Consider the following 19,337-nt stretch of genomic DNA (forward strand, 5'->3'; position numbering starts at 1 on the left):
TGAATTGTGCTCAGTTCTCTTTACTTCCTACAACCGAGTACATGGGTCACAGGGCGGCGGGAGCGGCAGGACACGGGGCGGCCCCTCGCGCCCCCAGCGCACGCCTGCACACAGGATGATGGGTCTGCAGCATCACAGGTCATGCAGGGCGCGGGGGAGGGGAGGTTCACACACAGAGACGCCCGCGGCGGGTACCGGACGGAGAACACCCCTGAATATACACAGCTGTACACGGGGACCCCCGGGCCCCGACCCAACCCTCTCCCCTGTCTTGCCGTCCCCCAGGCCGGGGGAACTGTATTGCTTTGAGAGAGCCACCCTGGGGGCTGCTCTGCCAGGCGCCCTCCCCCCCCACCCCCATTTTGGCACATCTGCAAGACACGCGGCGGCGGCGAGGGTAGGCACCCTCCCTCCCAGGCTTATGTGGCCGGGAGCTGAGGAAGGGGGCAGGAGACTTCATCCGCCTTCTTTCCCCTAGCCCTTCCCAAACCCCTAGCAAGCCCACTCCAGCCAGAACCCACCCCACCCCCCAAAACACACACACACACAAAGCTGAGCTACCCGGGAATACAGAGGAACGAGGAGATTGTCCGGGACGGGGGCGGAGGCGGTGGGCGGGAAGGGCTGGAAGCAGAGACCCCGCCCCGGTGTGGGGGAAGACTGGCACACCGCTACTTTAGTGCAATTGGAGAGGTGCCCAGGGTGAGGGGCGCAGGTGGGAGGCGAGGCCAGGCTGCCCAGGGAACGCGCCTGCCAGGAGGGAGGAGGGCCCAGGGCGGGCCCTCTCAACCCTGCCCCGCTCGGCCCTCCCAGACGCAGTGCTGTCCCCTCACACCTAAGTGGGCATCAGCAGCCTCAGTCAGTACCTTCAAGTAATTCATAGAGCAGACCCTCCCCACCCCAGCTTCCTCCCGTCTCTGGGATTTGGTCGCGTCTCTAGGGGTTGGGTCGGGAGGAGGGGGTCCCCAAGTCAGACCCTTCCCTCTCTACCTCCCTCTTCCCAGACCACTGGGCTTGGTCCTCAAAGACCCCTCCCCTCGGCTCTTGCCCAGTCTGGGTCAAGGCTGAGGGCTGGGGCCACCACAATTAGATGGAAGGGGCTGCGTTTTACTCCTTACCCCTCCTTCAAAGGTAGGGTTCAGAGGAGGTGGGCTGGGGCCCCGCACTGGTTTGCCCCAAGAGGAGGGGTTCCGGGCTAGGGTCTGTAAGGCTATTTTCCTTTGCGGCAGGAAGGGGAGGTGGGGGAATGAACACTGGGTGTGGGGAGAGGGTGAGAAATGGCAGAGGGGGAGGAGGAAGGGGCCGCCCTCGGAGCAGAGTCCCGGAGCCACTCAGACCAGGGACGCTCACGTACACAAGATCCCGAGCGTGCCTGCTCCCAGTGCCTCCAGCCTGGCCCCAACGCCCCCTCCCAAGACCCCGAGGGAGGTCTGGGGGGGTACACAGCTGCAGAACCGTTCACTCTGGCCCCACGCCCCCTGCCCCACCCCGCCTCTTCTCCCCTCCTAGGTCCAGGGAGTAAGAAGGTGCTCGGGTGGGCAGACAGCGGTGTTAACAGTATTGAGTTTTCCTTTGGTTACACATTGAAGGCAAAGGTGAGCTGGACTTACAGTCAAAACGGATAGGGGTGAGGAAGGAAGGGGGGCCATGGCTGGGGCTGGAGGGGGAGGCGGGCCCTCCTCTGCCCCCCCACCCCAAGGAACACGTCTAAGTGGGGTGGCAGTCCCTCTGTCTCATCTCTCCCGCCCCCCACAGCACCAAACGAAAGGAGAAGCCCCCTCCCCCAGGGGCCGCTCCCACCCCAGCCTGGGCTGTACATTCAGTGGTTTTCAGCAGTCCATGGCTCAGGGGGCCACGGGGCGGGGGAGGGGGCCCGTCCGTCTCAGCGGGACAGCGGCAGTGACCCGGGTCTGTTGGTCCGTCCGGGGACCCACAGTTTGTGCCATTTGTTTTTCTGAAGGATAGTACACAACCCTACCAAAGCCACCGCCCAATCAGAAACATCTCCCCAAAAGTCAGAAACTAAAAACTGGCTCTTTCCGTCTCGCCCTCTGACTCACACACCTGTTTCCCTGTCTCCTGCGTAGCCTCGCTCTGTCCCCTTCGCTGGGACCTGGGGCGGCTCCCGGGGTCCTCACTTTAGGCCTTTTCTCAAAGTGCTTATGACTTGAAGCAAGTGCTTTAGAGCTGCAGTGGGGAGAAGGGGACAGGGAGCGGGAGGGCGAAGGGAAGGAGATGATTCCTTCCCGCCCTACCTCCTTAAGATTAGGGGGGGGCACTCTGCCTGGCTGATTTCTCCACACCCGTTTAAGTCAAAGAGGTTTAAAACAAAAACCAAAAAACTTAACATTAAAATAAATATGCAGTGGCCATGAGAATGGTCAAAATGCTTCAAAAGACACTAGGGGTTGGGGAGCCCGGGGTGGGGTGTGGGACTTCCTTTGGCATTAGGGAGGAGGCTACCCGGCCTCCTGGCCTCCTCACGCCTGCCCTGGCACTGCTGATGGTGTGCCAAAAGCGCGGCAGGGGCCGGGCAGCCACCAGAAATCTCATCCAGCAAAACCACGGGGCTCCCGACAAACACTCGAGCCTTCCTGTCGTCACCAGACACTGATGAAGGAGAACACGACTGCAATCTCGAGAGTCTAATCCCAGGGACCCGTCTCCCTGCGCGCCCCCCCCCCCGCCCCCGCCACCTAATTCCCAGCACCAAAATGAGGGGGGGGCGGAACAGGAAGAAGGAGAGAGAAGTGAAGTCAGGGGCGAGCTCTGCAGAACCAGCAGGACGGGGGAAGGGCGGGGGGCTGCAGCCCTTAAGAGAGGTCACGTTGATTGTCGTCTAGGGGAGGACAGGGTGCGCGGGGAGGTGGGCAAGAGGGGCATTGCAAGGCCCTTTGGCTTTGAAAATAAAGATTAAAACTAAAAGCTGCATACTCCTTCTTACCAATAATGGTCATTTGGAAGCTTTGAAATGGTTTAGGAACTGAAGGTTGGGGGAAGCAAGACACGGGCGGGGTGGGGGGGAGGAAACAGGAGCAAGACAGCAAGAGGAAGGGCTGGGATGAACACCCCAGGCTCCGGGAAACCAGCATGAGGTATGGTGAAGGGGGTCTGCGAGGGAGCGGGCAGTCCCTGGGATGTCCCCCCGCTCCCCGCAGCCCACCCCAGGCAAGGGCGGCCAGACGTGCGGGGGACACAGCTGCAAAGGGTATAGAAGGTGGTGAATAAAGCACGCAGGGGCGGGGAAGGAGCCTGAGGGGACCCCCACCCCGGGAGGCCCTGCAGTGTAAACGAAGCCTGTCCAGTCCTCGGGGGCAATACTGATGGCAGCCAGACTGGGCGCGGATGCGCGCAGTGGGGAGGGCAGGACCTCTATTCAAGTTCTGTGTCTTGGCCCCTGGCTGAGGTATTGAGTGTGAGGAAGGGAACGCTGGGCTAAGGAAGCGGGTCCCACTCTCCAGGAGGCAGAGCTAGGAGATGGATGGACAGGGCGTCTGAAGGGACCAGGGCCAAATTCAATGCTACATTTAGAGAGAAAACTGCCCCCTTCTCACTCCAGCCCAGCTTGGCTTGTAGGGTGCAACGCCGGGAAATCTCAGCGCATCCCTTAGCTTGATCCCTTCTCTCCCAGCTGCTGGGGAGGCAGGGACCAAGCCCCAGTGGACGCAGACCTTCCGCCTCTCGGCGGAGGAGACGCCTGGGCCCCCGAGCAGCCACGGTCCCTAGTCTGCCCTGCCCCTCCATCTTTGGCTTCAGATCAGGAGTGACTGGGGGCAGTGGGTACTCTTGGGCATCACAGAAGGCGGCAGCAGATGGGCTGGGGTGGGTGCAGAGAGCAACTGTGGGACGGGGACACAGGAGGAAGAACAGGCTCTCCCTCGGCACACATGCAAACACATGCCTGAAACACAGAGGACAGACTAGGGCTGTGGTTTTGAAATGGACAGGAAATTAATTTGTTTCTTCCCCTAAAGGATAAAATGCTTACTTAAAAATTCATGACAAGCCTCAAAGTCAAGGGAGGGGAGAGCCAGAGGGGGAATGGCCACAGGCTCCGCCCTCCCAAAAGAAGTTAAAAGAAAGAAGCGGGGTGGGGGGTTAAAGTGCGTGGTTAGGAGGCCAGGCCAGCAGCGGGCAGGGGCGGGGCGGGGCAGGCTGCGGGGGCAGTGCCAGCCCTTGATTTGCATACGAGGAGCCGGGAGAGTGCAGGTTGGGGCCCAGGTACAGTAGTTGCTGCTTCAAGTGTTTTGCATTTGAACTTTAGGGGTGATGGGATACAGAAGGAGGGGAAAAGCTCCAGGCCCCAGTGCTAAATACCCTCCCCCCTCGTCCGCTAGCTGCCCCTGAAGGGGGAGGGGGACACCCCCAGAGTGCTCACACAGTACCAGAAATTAAGGCTTCTCACTGCTGCGGGGATGGAGGGGCCGGCCGAGCAGGGAGGCAGTGATGGGCATGGAAGAGGAGGCGGGGATCTGCCTGGCAGGGGCGGGGGGGAAGGGGCCTGAGGCGAGTCAGAAGGAAGAGTAAGGGGCAGCTGGCAGCAGAAGGGGGAACTGAGAGAGGGGACAGAAGAGGCGGGCGCCAGGCAGCGAGCGGTTGTGTCGGGACACTCGGCAGAAGGGGGTGCCCTGGGGGTACCAAGGGCCGGGGATGCTCCCTGTTGGTCCCAGAGCCCCGCCAGGCCAGGACGTGTGGCAAAGGGCCGAGCAGCCGCCCCCCAGCGCTTTCCCCTCCACCCCCAGCCCAGTCGCGTTCTCCTTTAAAGTGCCCTAAATGTATAGACTTTTCCTAAATAAATAGAACAAGGAATCAAGCCACCGGCGGGGGAGGGACACTGCAGGGGGCTACTCAGAGTAGCAGCCGTCTAAGCCAATGGCGCTGTGCCGCTCCTGGCTGTAGGGGCACGAGGCCCCGTGGGGCAGGGCCCCGCAGCCACCCACCGTCTTGGCTGCCGCGATGCCGCAGTTCTTGAGCAGGCTGAAGCTGAAAGGACTGACAGCGTCCTTGGGTGGGAAAGGCTTCATGGTGGAGAGGATCAAGGCCAGACAGTCTGCCACATCTTTGTTGGGGGCGCAGGCCAAGGCCGGGGTGTGACCTGCGGGGCAAAGGCGAGAACTGAGCCCAGAGTCCTGGATCCCCGGGCCCCCTCCACCCGCCCCGGGCCCTGAGCGCTCTTCTCTGCAGAGGGGAGTTGAGGCAGGCCAGCACCCCACAGGGTCACAATCAGGGGCCATGCGGGCCCCGGGGGGCTGACAGGCAGGCTGTCCGAGTGAGGGCAAAGAGCAGGGCCCGGGGACGGGAGGCTGAGGTGTGCGGGAGGTCGTCCTGAGGACCCTGCAGGCTCCACCTAGTTCCGTCAGACTCCCCTCAGAGACTCTAGCGTATCGGTGTTGGGTCCCTGCTCTGAAGAGTTCCCTTGGGAAGAAAATCCAGTTTATTAACCAGCCAGGTTAAGAAGTCACCTCCTGAAGAATGTCCCTGACCCCAGACCCCACCCACCTTCTTCATCCACAGCCAGCACGGTGGCCCCGCGACTCAGCAGGGCCTGCACCACGGAGGCCAGGCCGTTCCGGGCAGCGATGTGCAGCGGCCTTGGAAGAAAGGAACAAGGGCAGGGTGAAGTCAAGGGGGTGGCCAGCTGCCTTTCCACCCTCGGCTGGAGCAAGCCCGCTGCCGGGCGAATACCGTGAGCTCCAGAGAGCCGGAGCCCCGGGAAAGGGCAGCAGCCTCCTTTCCACCTCTCCTGGCCCCCACCCCTCAGCCAAGAGCCCCCCACCCCAGGCACTCACATCTGCAGCGCGCTGTTGGTAGCATTGATAAGGCCAAGGTCTTGGGTTTCTGCCAGGATCATGAGGGCACACTTCTCATGGCCCTGAGGGAGGGGGGCAGAGAGTGAGGGCTGGAGACGTGGGAGCCCACCACGGGAGCTGAGGAGGGGGCAGGGGTGCACAGGGCTGTCCCACCGCAGACGGTCAGGGCGCCCCTGACGTCCCCTGAGCCCTGTCGGCGGACCCGGGTCTCTCCTCAGGCCCTGCCGCATTCAGAGAGCCCCACCAGCAGCGTAGACGGTACCTTGCTACAGGCCAAGTGGAGGGCAGTGTTCTTGTTCTCATCCATCACAGTAAGGTCTGCCTTCCCTCGATAGAGCAGAAATTCTACAAGAGAAGGGAGGCAGAGAGGGGTGGCGCTCCCTTCCAGAGCTGGGCCAGACAGGCTCTCCCCGCTCTTGTCCGCGCATGTTTTGCATCCCCTCTGCAGAGGGTGAAACATTCAAAGACATGCCTCCTGCCTCCTAAGCCCTGCCGGCAGGGCTGACTCATCTCGTGAAAACCCAGGGGGAGTACCTCCCATCCACATGGGGCCCCTACACACCCACGGCTGCAGTCTGCCCGTTCTCAGCCGCTGTCATGAGCGCAGTGCGGCCAGTGTGGTCCGTGGCGTTCACCTCGGCCTGGTGCTGCAGCAGCATCCGGAGCCCAGAGACGTTGTCCGCGAAGGCAGCGGCGTGAAGAGGGGTCCTATGGGGAGGGGTCAGGGCAGAGTGAACCGGAAGGCCTTTTCTCCTGAGCAGAGAGAGGAAGCCAGGGGCAGGGGAGGCGTCTCCCAAGCCTCCTGCCACTCACCGTCCTTTGGCATCTCGGCTGTTCACAATCTTGGCACCCAGAGCTCCCAGCAGCATCTCTGTGGTGCTGTCCTGGTTATTAATACTGGGGGAAGAGGAAGGGTCAGCAGGAGGGGCATGGGGAAACAGACGGTCCGTCCGATGCCCACATCACAGACCCTTGGGGGGGGCCTTACACTGCACAGTGCAAAGGAGTGAAGGGGTTTCCTTCCAGATATGAAAACGGGCTGTGTTCAAGTAACAACTCCAGACAATCTTCGTGTCCTGGGGACGAGGAGGGAAGAGTGGTGATGGAGAGGATGACACCATGGCCCCTTTCACTGGTCCTGTCCCATCTCTCGACACCCCATGCTACTTCCAGATCCGAAGCGACCCACGAGTCCTTGTCTGCCCTCCCCCACACCCCTCTGCCCCCATCTCAGCTGTCCCCACAAAGGCCCAGAGCCACACCAGTGTAGGAGGCCCAGTGCATGGGCGAGTATCCGCTGTAATCCACCCCGGTGTCCAGGGGGTCCGTGGACAGGGCGGCCTGCAGCAGGGTCCGCAGCACTGCGGTGTGGCCACAGGCTGAGGCCAGGTGAATGGGCGTGCGGCCCTTGAAGTCTCGGCACAGCACAAATGCGTCGTGGTCCAGCAGGGCAGCCAGGCAGTCCTCACAGCCGGTCACGGCCTGTGGGTGGCATGGGGGTGTCGGTCCTGAGGCTGGCCCAGGAGTAGGAACCGCTTCCCGGGCTCCAACCCTTGTCTTTGCAACAATGATTCTAAGGATTGTTTAGTCGCTAAGTCATGTCCCACTCTCTGCGACCCCACGGACTGCAGCACGCCAGGCTTCCCTGGCCTTCACTGTCTCAACTATCTTCAAACTCAGGTCCATTGAGTTGGTGACGCCATCCAATCATCTCATCCTCTGTTGCCCCCTTCTCCTCCTGCCCTCAATCTTTCCCAGCATCAGGGTCTCTTCTAATAATTCTAAGTACTAAGGATGGGCATCTCCTTCCCTGACTCTATGCCATCAGACAAGCAGGATGGTGAGAGTTAACGCTGGCCCTCTGCAGTGGGAGACTAAGGAGTCAAACAACCCCACGGGATGAGGAGGCGACAGCTTTAGGGCGGGTGATGGTGGAGAAGGACCGGGCTAGTGGCATCAGCTGGGGACCCTGGGTGGTGAGCAGGTCACTACACGTGATCACAGAGCAAGGTGATCAGGGAAATGAACTGCGGGCATCAGATCCTCATCCTGGAGCAAGCATGCCAATGCCCTCTAAGACTCCAGCCCACCTACTAGACAATCTGATATCCTACTGTGCGCTCCTGTGTCCAAGCCCTCTGTGAGCAGCCCCACCCGAAGCCCACTCACCCCGCGGTGGAGGGCGGTGCGGCCCCGGAGGTCAGCAGCGTCAGCCGTGGATCCTTTCTCTAGCAGCAGATGTACACAGTCCACGTGGCCATTCATGATGGCCAGCATCAGTGGGGTTCTACAGAGGGCGCGGGGAAAGGGTGAGGGCCTGGCAGGGCTGGGAACCCGGCACCCCACCCCGAGCTCACACTCACTGTCCATAGGCATCCATGACATCCGTGATGTCAGCGCGTTCCCCACTGTCGATCAGCAAGTGCAGGGAATCAGTGTGGCCAGAGGCAGCTAGGTGAAGAGGGGGCCCTCAGTGTCAGGCATGGTCGGGGAAGCCCGGGCGGAGGGTGGGGGTTGTGGGAGGACATGGGGTGGGGAGGAGTCTTGGGGGAGTGTCAGGACTTGAGGTTTCCATCCTCCTTGCCCTGCCCTGTCGCAACCCCAGTCCCTTCAGGGTTCTGCAGGGAGCTGGGGACCAGTCCCAGAGGAGGCCTGGGGTGGCAGGGGAGGGAGCAGCCCAAGGGGCGGCCTTACCAGCAGCATGCAGGGGTGTCCACTTGCGTTTGCGCTCCTTGATGAGGGCAGAGGCGCCATGGGCTGTTAGCACCTCCACACACTCAGTAGAGCCTCGCTCAGTGGCCAGGAAGAGCGCGGTCCGGCCCTTGTGGTCCCTCACGTCCAGGTTCACCAGCGTCTCAGCCAGTGTCTTCAGGGCTTCACAGTGACCGTTGTAGGCCTGAAGGGGTGTGGGAAATCCGTGGATAAAGCTCCAGACATGGCCCCATTCTGCTCTTGGGGCCCACGGGGAGACTCTGGGCAGCAGGCCTCCCCGCGAGCTCCTTGGGCCCCTCTCAGACCACTGCCTGCTGGCCACATCCCCACGAGAAGGCAGAAGCAAGGACGGATTCACACGTGCTGGTACCTGTGAGCCGGCCTGGGGCGGGAGGGGACGGGGAAGGCAAGAGGAAAAGACCTGGGACTCACAGCTAAGTGCAAAGGGCTGACTGGAATGGTGCTCTCTACATCCTCCAGGCAGTTAAAGGACATTTCTAAGAGCTGCAATGGACAGAACAGGAGGTGCTGAGGTTCTGGTATTCCCAAGACATCGCCCTTGACTCCACCCACAGCCATCCCCGAAGCCCCTGGATCGAGAGACCACAGTGGATTCAGCCACCCCTCGGCCTGAGAGTGCAGACGCAGACGCAGACTGCGTGCTGGGCCCTGGCCTGCCCCCTCCCCACGCCGGGCCCCGCGCGTACCAGCTCGAGGTTCTGTCTGTTGCCATAGGCGGCAGCATAGTGCACGGCTGTGTAGCCCTGCCTGTCCCGCAGGGAGGGGTCTGCACCGTTGTCCAGTAAGAATTCCAAACAGCTGGGGGACAGGAGCAGACGGTGAGGAAGGGACAGGCCCAGCCAGGGAGGGTGCAGTTTGGGAGGAGCAGAGGAGAGGGCAGAGGGACCCCCCAGGCCGAGCCGGCCCACACCCACCCCCCACTCGTACTGGGCTAACTCCGGCCCGTCTGACCCCAGGCCCAGACCCACCGCCCTCCAGGTCTGCCCTGGACCACTCTAGCTTCAGGGCCCCCTCGACCCTTTGAATGTGCTCCTAAGGACCCCGGAGCACATCCATGAGTTACCGAGCTGCTGACTGACATATTCTTCCCCACCTGCAGGCACACTGACCCCTGCCTTCTCCTCCTGGCCCATCGGGAACAGGCCTGCTCATCCCCCACGCGCCCCCAGCACCCTCCTCTGTGCGAGGCCCTCCCCAGCTTTCCCGACAGGTGCCTCCTCCCCAGACACCATTCTCGCAGACCAGCAGGAACTCTACCAGCAGTAATGTTAATATTGCATTCAACATTTACAACGTGTCAAACGCCGCTTTAAACACTTCACGGGTAGTAAAGCACTTAATCCTCACAATGATCCTTTGAGGTAGACACTGTTCTTATCCCTACTGTGTGAGGCAGAGAGATTAAGTTACTTGCCAGAAGTCACACAGTTACAAGTTAGGCCTCCAGGATTTTAAATATCTTTTTGTTGTTGTTGTTAAATAAATAAGCCCTTTATAACAGTCTTAAAGAAAAATTAAGAGAATAATAGAGAGGTCCCATGTATTTGTCACCCAATTTCCTCTATTATTAACATCTCACACTAGAAGGTATAAAATGCAGAAACTCGGGGTCATTCATCTTTCATCCTTACCACCTACAACAGTACTTGGTGCACTATTAAGTAAGTACTCATTTAACGCCTGAGGAAGAAATGAATTTGTGTTTAGCTTTTCTGATCCTCTCAAGAAGACCATCCCTTTCTTGAAGGAAGGAAGTATCTCTCCCACTTCTGTCTGACCCACGGTGCTTGGCCCAGGATTAAACTCAGGGTGCAAGGCAGCAGCAGACAGCGGCGGGGGAGTAACAGGACGGGAATCTGCAGGGCCGGGGCAGGGCAGCCCAGGGGTCTTCTCTGCTACTCACAAGAAGGCCTCCTTCCTGCGGGACTCCTTCAGGGGCTCATCCTCTTCAGCATCGTGGCTGGAGGATGAGTGGGGCTCCGCCCTGGTGGAGGAGAGGGAGGAGTCTGGCGGGGTGCTCGGGCAGGAGCGTGGGGCTGGGAAGGGCCGAGAGGGCGCCTCACCTCCTGTAGGTGTCGGAGGCGGCGGCGTAGTGGAGGGGAGCGCAGCCCTTACAGTCGGCCTCGTTGACGCCGGCCCCGGCGGTCACCAGCGTGACGGCGCACTGGTAGCTGCCGTTGGCGGCTGCATAGTGCAGTGGGGTCCTGGGGAGAAGCACAGGAGAAGGGAGAAAAGAATCAGGGGCAGGTCCACACGCAACCAGAGGCGCAGCCAAAAGCTGCCCTGAAATGCTCTCCCGCCTTGGTCCCCAACTCCCCACCCTGGCCTCCATCACTTCCTCCATCACCGGTCTCTCCGATCCGGCGCCTTCTCTGCACACACACACTCCCGCACATTAACACACCTTCCAAACTTGTCTCTCCGCCTCAAGTCGGCTCCACTGCTCAACAGCAAGTTAAGACATTCAACATTCCTGAAAGGAAGGAAGGTGCGGGTTAACCAGAGAAGGCGCTTCTGGGAGGAGCCCCGGGGTTCTCCCCAGGGAGGGCGGACCTGGACAGCCCTTTCTGCCGCCTCCTTCTCACCCGCTCTGGGCAGGAGAGGAGGGGTCCAGACTGCGGCCCACACGCCTTCGCGAGGCCTGGGGGAGAGAGGGAGGGACCAGAGCTCACCCTCCGGAAGCAGCAGCATGAAGACAGGTACGGCCAAGGTTGTCCGGTGTGTTGATGTCGAACCCAGCTGAAAGCACGTGCTCGTTGCTGAGCGAGGACACGATGCTGTAGAGCTGACCTGTGGGGCCGGAACAGCCGCAGGTCCCCCCTGAGGGCCTGGCCAGGGCGGGACAGGGCCCCTGCCCTCCCGCCCTCCGGCCCACCCCCGGGCCAGCGCTCATACCTGAGGAAAGGAGCTTACGACAACAGTCAGAGAATCCAAAGAGAACCGCTAAGTGCAGGGGAAACATGTCGTGGATGCCGCGCCTGGGAGAAGGGGAGGGGCTCAGTCCTCAGGGCGCCAGCTGCAGCCCCACCGCCGGCCTGGGGCCGGGGGTCTCCGCACTCACCGGGCGGTATCCGCGCCGTTGGTCATGAGGGTGCTGATGAGCAGCTCGTGTCCGTAGCGAGCGGCCACGTGCAGTGGCGTGTTCCCAAATTTGTCCGCGCAGTCGATCTCGCTGCCTGAAAGGGGGCAGCGCATGCACAACTGAACTCACCCCGAGGCTCCAGGCCACGCCCGCGCGCTAGGGAGCCACCGTCCGAGGGCGCTGGGCAGGCGGAGCAGGGCCACGTCCACAGGCGCCTGGCTCCAGAGCTCTGGGGCCGTCCTGACTGGGGATGGCGTGGGAGGTGGGCGGAGGAAGAGGGGGCTCTAGAGGCGCGTTCTCTGAGGAGGGAGAAGAGGTCACAAAGTCTCCCAAGGCCATACCGTTCTGGATGAGGATCTGGGAGCGGGTGAAACGGCCGTGAATGGCAGCCATGTGCAGAGGACTCTTCCCTTCTTTGCTCTGTGGAAACACAGCATTTTTTCCCCTGGTGGAAAAGCATGGAGCGTGCCCTATTCCCCTTCCCAAAGGACACATCTTTGAAGACAAGGTAACCACATAGGGACATCTTCTCAACCCACTTTCTCCTGGGAAGGTCTGGTCAACCCAGGACACAACCCAGGACTCCCCAGAGAATTATCCAGAGGGGCAGGTGCGGTCAGCACCCCCGAGCCAGGGTCCTCTCCCCCGAGTCCCAGACGCCTCCCTTCAGGCACCTGGTAGTTGACGTCCGCCCCGTTATTGACCAGCAGCTCCAAGCACAGCGCGCCATTGGTGGAGACTGCAGCCACATGCAGCGGCGTGAAGCCCTTGTCATTCGGCTGGTTGACATTGGCTCCTGCATTCACCAGCTCGATAGCCACAGCGTCCTGGCCCAGGTAGCAGGCGATGTGCAAAGCTGTGTTTCCAAAGGCGTTGGGCTCATCAATCTGGATTTCCAGGGGTGAGGGTCAGGGGATAAGGGAGGTATCAGTTTAAACAAAGTGGAAGCCAGCACAGATAAGAGTCTCAGAAATCCAACAGTGGCCTCAGACCCCTCAGGTTCCCAACCCAGAGACTGAAGTCACTTCTGCTTAAGACAAGCATTATTCAGATCCTCTCACCACATCCCCCCAACTCCCCAAACCACACCAGGAACTCCAGCACCCTCCCATTTTCTGAAGAGATTCCGAACTCCAGCTCCCTGGCCTCACCCCGGGCCCCGCCACGCTCTGCACCCTGACCTCAGCCCCCATCCGGAGCAGGTACTTCACCACTTCAATCTGGCCACTGGCAGCAGCTGTATGGAGCAGCCCATAGCCCTTGCGGTCCTTGCAGCCGAGGTCTGCGCCCCGTGCCACCAGCAGTTTCAGGACCTCCAAATGCCCTGGGAAGGGAGCGCATGCTCTCAAGGACGTGGAGGGTGAGCACCTCCAAAGGCTGCAACCCCCCATCCCCGCCCGAGGAGCCCCAAATCCTGCTCACCCCAGATCCTCCCCTCACCTAGAAAAGCCGCCCAGTGCAGAGGCTGCCGCTCCTTTTTGTCACAAACGTTCAGGCTGGCTCCCTTGTTGAGGAGCAGGTTCACCGTCTGTAGCAGGACAGCAAAGATACCTGTTCAGAGCCAGCCTCCTGTCTTCAGCGTACCTGAGAGCACCTGAAATGGCTGAGGCAGCCCAAAGTCTCTGCTCTTGGGCAGAAGAGTCTGGAGAACTAGGGGGAATGGGGCAAGCAGGTACTGAGGAGAACCCAGACAGAGGTGGGAATCTGGGGTAAACTCCAGAGAGTCTCTTCAGGTGATCTGGTGGCTTCTGAACTCCTTCAAAGTCTTCTAAATGTGCTGAAGGACATGGACCCTCCCTTCAGGAAAAAAGCATGGAGGCAAACATCTTCCATGCAGCTTCAGAGGTTTTATCACCCTCTTGAGGTCCAAGTCAAGAATTCCCCTCTAACCCAACCATTCATTTGGTGCTTGAGCCCAACTATTTATATACTCATCTGGGCTGGGGCTGCCCAGGCCTAATGGCCTGCAGGCAGAGGAAGGGGAGCGGGAAGGGAAGGTGGGCAGGAAGCGGGGCGTGGCCCGGCGCGGCCCTCACCTCCAGATGCCCACTGTGCACCGCGTGGTGCAGGGCGCTGCGCCCGCTCCTGTCGGCCACGTTGAGGCTGCTCAGCAGGGGTGCCAGAGCCTCAGCACACTTGGTGGCCCGGTTGGCAGCAGCCACGTGCAATGGTGTCTGCCACAGCTTGTCCCGGGCATTCACATCTGCTGAATGTGCCAGCAGCAGTCCCAGCACCTTCTGTGGAGGGGCGGAGGATGAAAGAGAAGACAGAGGGGGAGCAGGACGTAAACCAGCAGGAGACGAGGGGCGAACCGGCCAGCACAGAGCGCGCGTCCCCTTCTCCCTGTTACCCCAGCACAGAGTTACTCCGCACTTTTCCAACACAGTGAGCATTTCAATTACCCACTTTCCATCTTCTGGATCTTCTTTGAGCTTAAAATCTTCCCTAACTTGCTGAGGAAAACATACATCTCTTCCTCAAGTCACCCGCTATTGTTTCCCAACCCATACCCTGAAAATCTTCACCCACACATACAGCCACTACCGAGCAGATCCCCACACAGAGGTTCCTGACCTCCCACCACTTTTAGGAAAGATGCAAGCTCCCACTACATTAACGCCCTGAATATCCCCTTCTATCCTTCCATAGGCATCAAAATCATCTCCATTACCTAGGTGAGCAGATACTGGCTCCTCTCGAGGAGGAGAGGAGCTAAAATGCCCCTCCTGTTCACCACCCACCCCATTCCCATTCCCTAGTGGCTGGAGCCAGGGGAAGTGACTGCCAAGCCAAGAGGAAGGTCATTTTTTCCCGCTCTTCAGGGTTGAGGGGCCCAACTGATGAGGTATGTTTGATCCTTGCGCTGTCAACTTCCAGGCTGCCTAAGGGGCAGGGATGTCACAAACCACTCCCCCCCCACCCCACCCCTCGAGCACAACCCAGAGGGGGGTCAGACTCCAAGGTGGCCCCCTGGAGGGATGAGTCACTAAGGCCTGGCAGCGGGGCCCCCTGCAGTCTGCCAGCCCAGTGTTAAGCTCTCCCCTGACGTCACATCAGCTGGCAACACAGCCCCCACCCCCTCACCAGCCAGTTCCAGGGGTAGGAGGGAGGGGCCAAGCTCTGGTCTCCTCCCAACCTGTGGGGCAGAGCCTAAGGCGCTCCAACCCTGTCATCCACCTTTAACCAACTCGCCCCCTTCGGAAGGGAGAAAGGGGCGGGGAGGCCAGTACCTCATTTCGGGAGGCAGCAGCACGATGAAGAGGGGTCAGCCACAGTGTGTCCTTAGCGTTGACATTAGCACCTGCGGGGACACAATACACTCTTCTGGTGGGAGTTGGAGGGCAGGTGGGGAAGAAAAGCCAGAATCAGGCCAGGAAATCTAGATGGAGACAGAACCTCGCCTGGACCCAGCTGGACCATCCTTGGATACAACAAAAAGGCTCCTCCCTCAGGCCCCTCCCTGGGCGCCACACCTTCCAGCTCCCCACTTTCACCTGACATCAGTAGCAACTGGAGGATGGGGACATCGCCTACGTAGGCAGCAGCATGCAGTGGGGTTCGCCTCTCTTGGTCCTGGTAAGGCAGAGAAGAGGAGCGGCTATGGGGGTGAACTACCCAGGACCCCAAGTCTTAGTGCTCCAGGCCTTTCCCCACAGCCTCTTCGCACAGGTTCTCTGGCCTCTTCAACCCCAATCCTAGGTCAAAGCCAGGACCTAGGAGGGTGGAGTCAGGGGGTCGGGGCCACCGGCGGCGAAGCAACCTCCTTCCAGGAGGGGTGGGGGCGCTGCAGACACGGATGGTTCAGAAGAGAACACCGTTTCTGGGCATCCTCAGCCCTCCTCGTCTGTGCTCCAAGCCTGCCCTGCTCTTCATCCCCAATGTTCAGCAGTCGCCCATCCCAGGGTGGAAAGAGCTGCGGCCTCCCCCGAGCCGAACAGACACGGAGCCGCCCCACGCGTGGGGAGGGGTCCTGAACGCCAGGGCCGATTACCGGTTCGCCATCCTCCCTGATCTCAACTCACCAGCACATTGATGTTCTCCTTCTGCGAGAGGAGGGAACGCACTTCCTCCACATCTCGGCTAAAGATGGCCTGGACCAGGGGCGGCTGCAGGGAGAACCGGCGTTCAGCGAGCGGGCCGGAGCGGAACCGGGGAGGGGGGCGGGGGACCCCGGGTTTGAGATGGGGGGGCGACGCCGGAGGGGCTCGGCTCTGGGGTCCTGGCTGCAGGGGGCTTCCACGGTGTCTCCGCCGGTCGCCAGGCCCCCAAGGACACCGGCTCGGTTGAGGGGAGCGTGGCGTGGGGCGGGGCGGGAGCCCCGGGCTCGGGCCCAGCCTAGGCCGCACATCCCCGGGCTCGCGTGGCGGCGGCGGCGGGCCCTGGAAGGAGGAAGCGAGCGAGGGCAGGAGGGCTGACCTGGTCCGTGATGCTGAGGATCCCCATGGCCCGGCCCGGGCTCCGTCCGCATCGAGCTCCCGGCGGCGGCGGCGGCGGCTCCACCGGGGACACGGGGCGGCCCAGGCGGCGGCTGCGGCGGCGGCTGCGGGGAGAGCGCAGCCCCGCCTACCGGGGGGCGGGCGAGCGGGAGCCCGCAGCGCTCCCTGGCGGCCGTCGGGGGCCCGGCCGCAGGGCGCTTGCCGCGCAGGCCGCCCCAGGCCGCGGCGCCCTCCGCCCAGCCCCGGCGGTCCCCGCGGCCTGGGTCCCCCCCACCTCGCGCCCTGGTTCCCCAGCTCCGCAGGCCGGCCGCGCCGGGCTCTTCGCTCCAGTCTGAAGCCCCCGGGGGATGCGCCACAAAATCCTCGCGGCTACTCGGGCCTCGGCCCTCCTGCGTTGCCTTCCAAACTGAGGACCAAATGGCGGGCCAGATCTCACTCAGCCCACAATGCCTCCGCCGAGCGAACGCCTCCGGTCCGCGATCACACAACTCAACGTTCCCCACTGACTTGGGGAAGCGGGGCGTGGAGATCTGGGGGTTATATATGGCACCAGTCCCAGGGGCAGGGAAGGCGCCTGTCTCCGCTGGCGGTAACAAGACTCGGGTAGAAAGGAAACAGCAAAAGTGCCCGAGCTGCAGAGGAGGGGAAAAAAAAAGAACCCTCAAGGATTCTTAGCTGCAGAAAAACCCCACAGAGAGGACAGGAGAGGTAGCTGGCTAGCGGGCAACTGAAGTACTCCAAGCCCAACAGAAGGGGGCTTTTCCATTGCCTAATCACCCCATTGCCAGGTTAAGGTGGTAGGGTGGCTACATTTTAAAAGACTCATCAGTTTCTCCCCAGAAAAGGGTCGAGGTACTTCTCCACTGGTCCACGAGAGACCAGAGAGCAGCTAATCAGGCAAGATCTAGATGGAGGTCAACCTTCTCAAAAAGGCAAAAAGAGAGAAGAAAAGTAGATATTGAAGAATTTATATACAATTTATAAAAGATGATTCGGTGTCCTGTGCAGAGCTCAGCAACTCAATATATGCATTCTCAGGAGCACATTTAGGAAAAAGAAGCGTAGCACGTTGCCCACCCTGTCAAGGCAGAGGTATGAAAGCCCTCCTTTGCCTTCTGACAATCTGTGACCCTCATCACTTTCATTGTCCTGATCCCTTGAAAAATACACAAAGGCCAGGGGTTTTTCTTAGAGAGAAAAACTGGGGAACAGGGAATAAGGAATGAGAGAGCAATTTACCTATCAGTATATACCTTTAAATTTTTAAAATTTTTACCATTTTGAAAATAAAATTCACAGTTTTACTGAAAACTTACCTCTTCCAGGAAGTCTTCCCTGGTCAACAGTTTCTTCTCGTTTTGACAGGTCTCCTTAACACTCCTATACTTAGTTTACACCGTCACAATCAGGTTGCTGTTTCAAATGTTTTTTTTCCCCACTTTTAAAAATTGAGATATAGTTGATGCATAATATTATATGTTGCAGATGTACAACATAGTGATTCAGATTTTTAAGGTTATACTTCATTTATAATTATTATAAAATACTGGCTATATTCTCGACATTGCAGTCACAATCAAGTTTAAATTGCAGATCTTTATTGTTTTTTTCACCTTACATCTTTGACATACAGGAATCCAGTGTTTCAGAAGGGATTTTAAGCTCCTTGTTAGCCAGAGTCTTCCAACATTGGACTGTATATTGGTTTTCTTTTCTATGAAAAAAGGATGCTCAAGGAGAGAGGTATATAGGAACAGACACTTAATGCTTGATGATGATAATGAAGATGAGGCTGAAGAAGTAGGAACTGAAGGTAGCTTGGAATCTGATGGATACGGGTTGGGACATTTGACTTATCTGTTGGCTTTGACAGATCTTCCAGGAAGGGCTAAGCTAGGATATGGCCCAGAGGATGGGGAGGAGGGAACTACATGGCCTCCATTGCCCAAAATAGCTTTTGGTAACCTGAGGAATTGGAGTCAGAGGTTGAGCTGGGGTCACGTGCCTGGTTCTGGCTCCTGAGTGGAAGTGAACAGGGGAGTTTGCCAGCCAGGTCCTCTGGGCAGCTGGAAGGAGGAGGAAGGGCTAGAAGAGTTATTTTTAATATTATTCAGAGCACAGAAAGAGGATTTCCCAATAGGGAAAAAAGGGATATGATGTAGGTAACACAGTTACTTCCAGGGCTCAAGGAGATGCAAGGTGTGGGGATAAGGAGGCCTGACGTGGTCCTAAAGTCCGCTTACTCAAACTGTTCTTCTGGAGTGCACTACTGTGTTCGTGTTTGGATAACTAAGCAGATGCATGCCTGTCTTTAAGCCTCAATTTTCATTCTTCTAACAAACGACTGCTGAGGCTTCACCATTGAATTCAGCCCTATACTAACTGTTTTGGAGGTAGAAACTTAGAAGTAATGGTTTCAGGATTTCTTTGGTGGGCAAATCCTGGTTGGGACTTGGTGGGGACTGCATGGGTGGTTGGGATTCCATGCTTTTACTACCAAGGGTGAGAACTAAGATCCCACAAGCCTTGAGGTGCTGCCCCAAAAAAGAAAATTATATGTAATAGTAGGTTTTTTTAAAAAAAAACTAACAGTGTCTATTTTTGTGTTTATAAGGTAGAAAAACATACATGAACATGAAACAATTAGAGAATATAGAATTCAAGCTACTTTATGTGGCATTATGTGTTCACTATAATGTTGAGAGATGGATTCAGTCAAGAGGGTCTTCCTAGAGGAGGTGTGTTTTGTCTGTACTTGAAGGAAGTTATTGATGTAGAATGACAGGGAAATGGAAGGAAATTGGTTATTTCAAGTACAAGGGGTGAACTAGGAAGAGTTTAAATGGCAATAATTACCTAATCTAATTAGTGGGGGGACAGCCAGCAAATTGACCTGGCAGGCCTGTCATACCTCCTTGGGGATTTTGCAGCAGTTAACTCGGTTAAGGCATAGTGTTAATGAGGTCACAGTTTAGTTACGTATCCCAGTTAATTTGTCTTTTATCTGACCAGATCCTTACCCCCCCCCCTCTACACAGCTGTCTCACATGTGAAGCCCTTAGTCAGAGGGGGTGGACGAGAAAGTGGGGTTGGAAAGAGTAAATTTGTCCCTCGAGATCATATGCCCTTTTGAGAGTGGCTCCCCATGACCATCTTCAAACTGGAAGAAGATATTGTGTCTTGTTGGCAGGGAGGGTTCTGAGGGGAAAAGAAGAAATGTTTAAAAAGAAAAAGAAATGAGATCATTCCACAATTGGGACTTCATGTGTATATAAT

At 58.7% G+C, this 19,337-nt stretch overlaps 1 protein-coding gene across 2 annotated transcripts; it reads right to left on the reverse strand.

Annotated features, from left to right (window-relative positions):
• Nucleotides 1–4: 4 nt before the first annotated feature.
• Nucleotides 5–16,201, reverse strand: ANKRD52 (ankyrin repeat domain 52). Of its 2 annotated transcripts, none has more exons than XM_043446661.1 (28): nt 16,042–16,201; nt 15,648–15,731; nt 15,120–15,198; nt 14,856–14,926; nt 13,662–13,862; nt 13,066–13,153; nt 12,807–12,949; nt 12,300–12,512; nt 11,967–12,045; nt 11,605–11,719; nt 11,439–11,521; nt 11,216–11,333; nt 10,948–11,016; nt 10,607–10,747; nt 10,447–10,527; nt 9,230–9,341; nt 8,955–9,026; nt 8,505–8,706; nt 8,174–8,261; nt 7,980–8,097; nt 7,073–7,292; nt 6,799–6,886; nt 6,624–6,707; nt 6,373–6,518; nt 6,073–6,155; nt 5,790–5,872; nt 5,500–5,591; nt 5–5,095 (listed from the first exon to the last, which is right to left on the reverse strand). In XM_043446661.1, exons 1-28 carry the CDS (start codon nt 16,066–16,068, stop codon nt 4,845–4,847), a joined length of 3,231 nt encoding a protein of 1,076 aa, XP_043302596.1. In that variant the 5' UTR covers nt 16,069–16,201; the 3' UTR covers nt 5–4,844. The 2 variants fall into 2 exon arrangements, with proteins under 2 accessions (XP_043302596.1, XP_043302597.1); XM_043446662.1 differs by lacking the exon at nt 5–5,095 and adding an exon at nt 5,112–5,415.
• Between the last annotated feature and the right edge of the window lie 3,136 nt (nt 16,202–19,337).

The sequence above is a fragment of the Cervus canadensis genome, chromosome 25, assembly GCF_019320065.1.
Source record: "Cervus canadensis isolate Bull #8, Minnesota chromosome 25, ASM1932006v1, whole genome shotgun sequence".
NCBI lineage: Eukaryota > Metazoa > Chordata > Mammalia > Artiodactyla > Cervidae > Cervus > Cervus canadensis.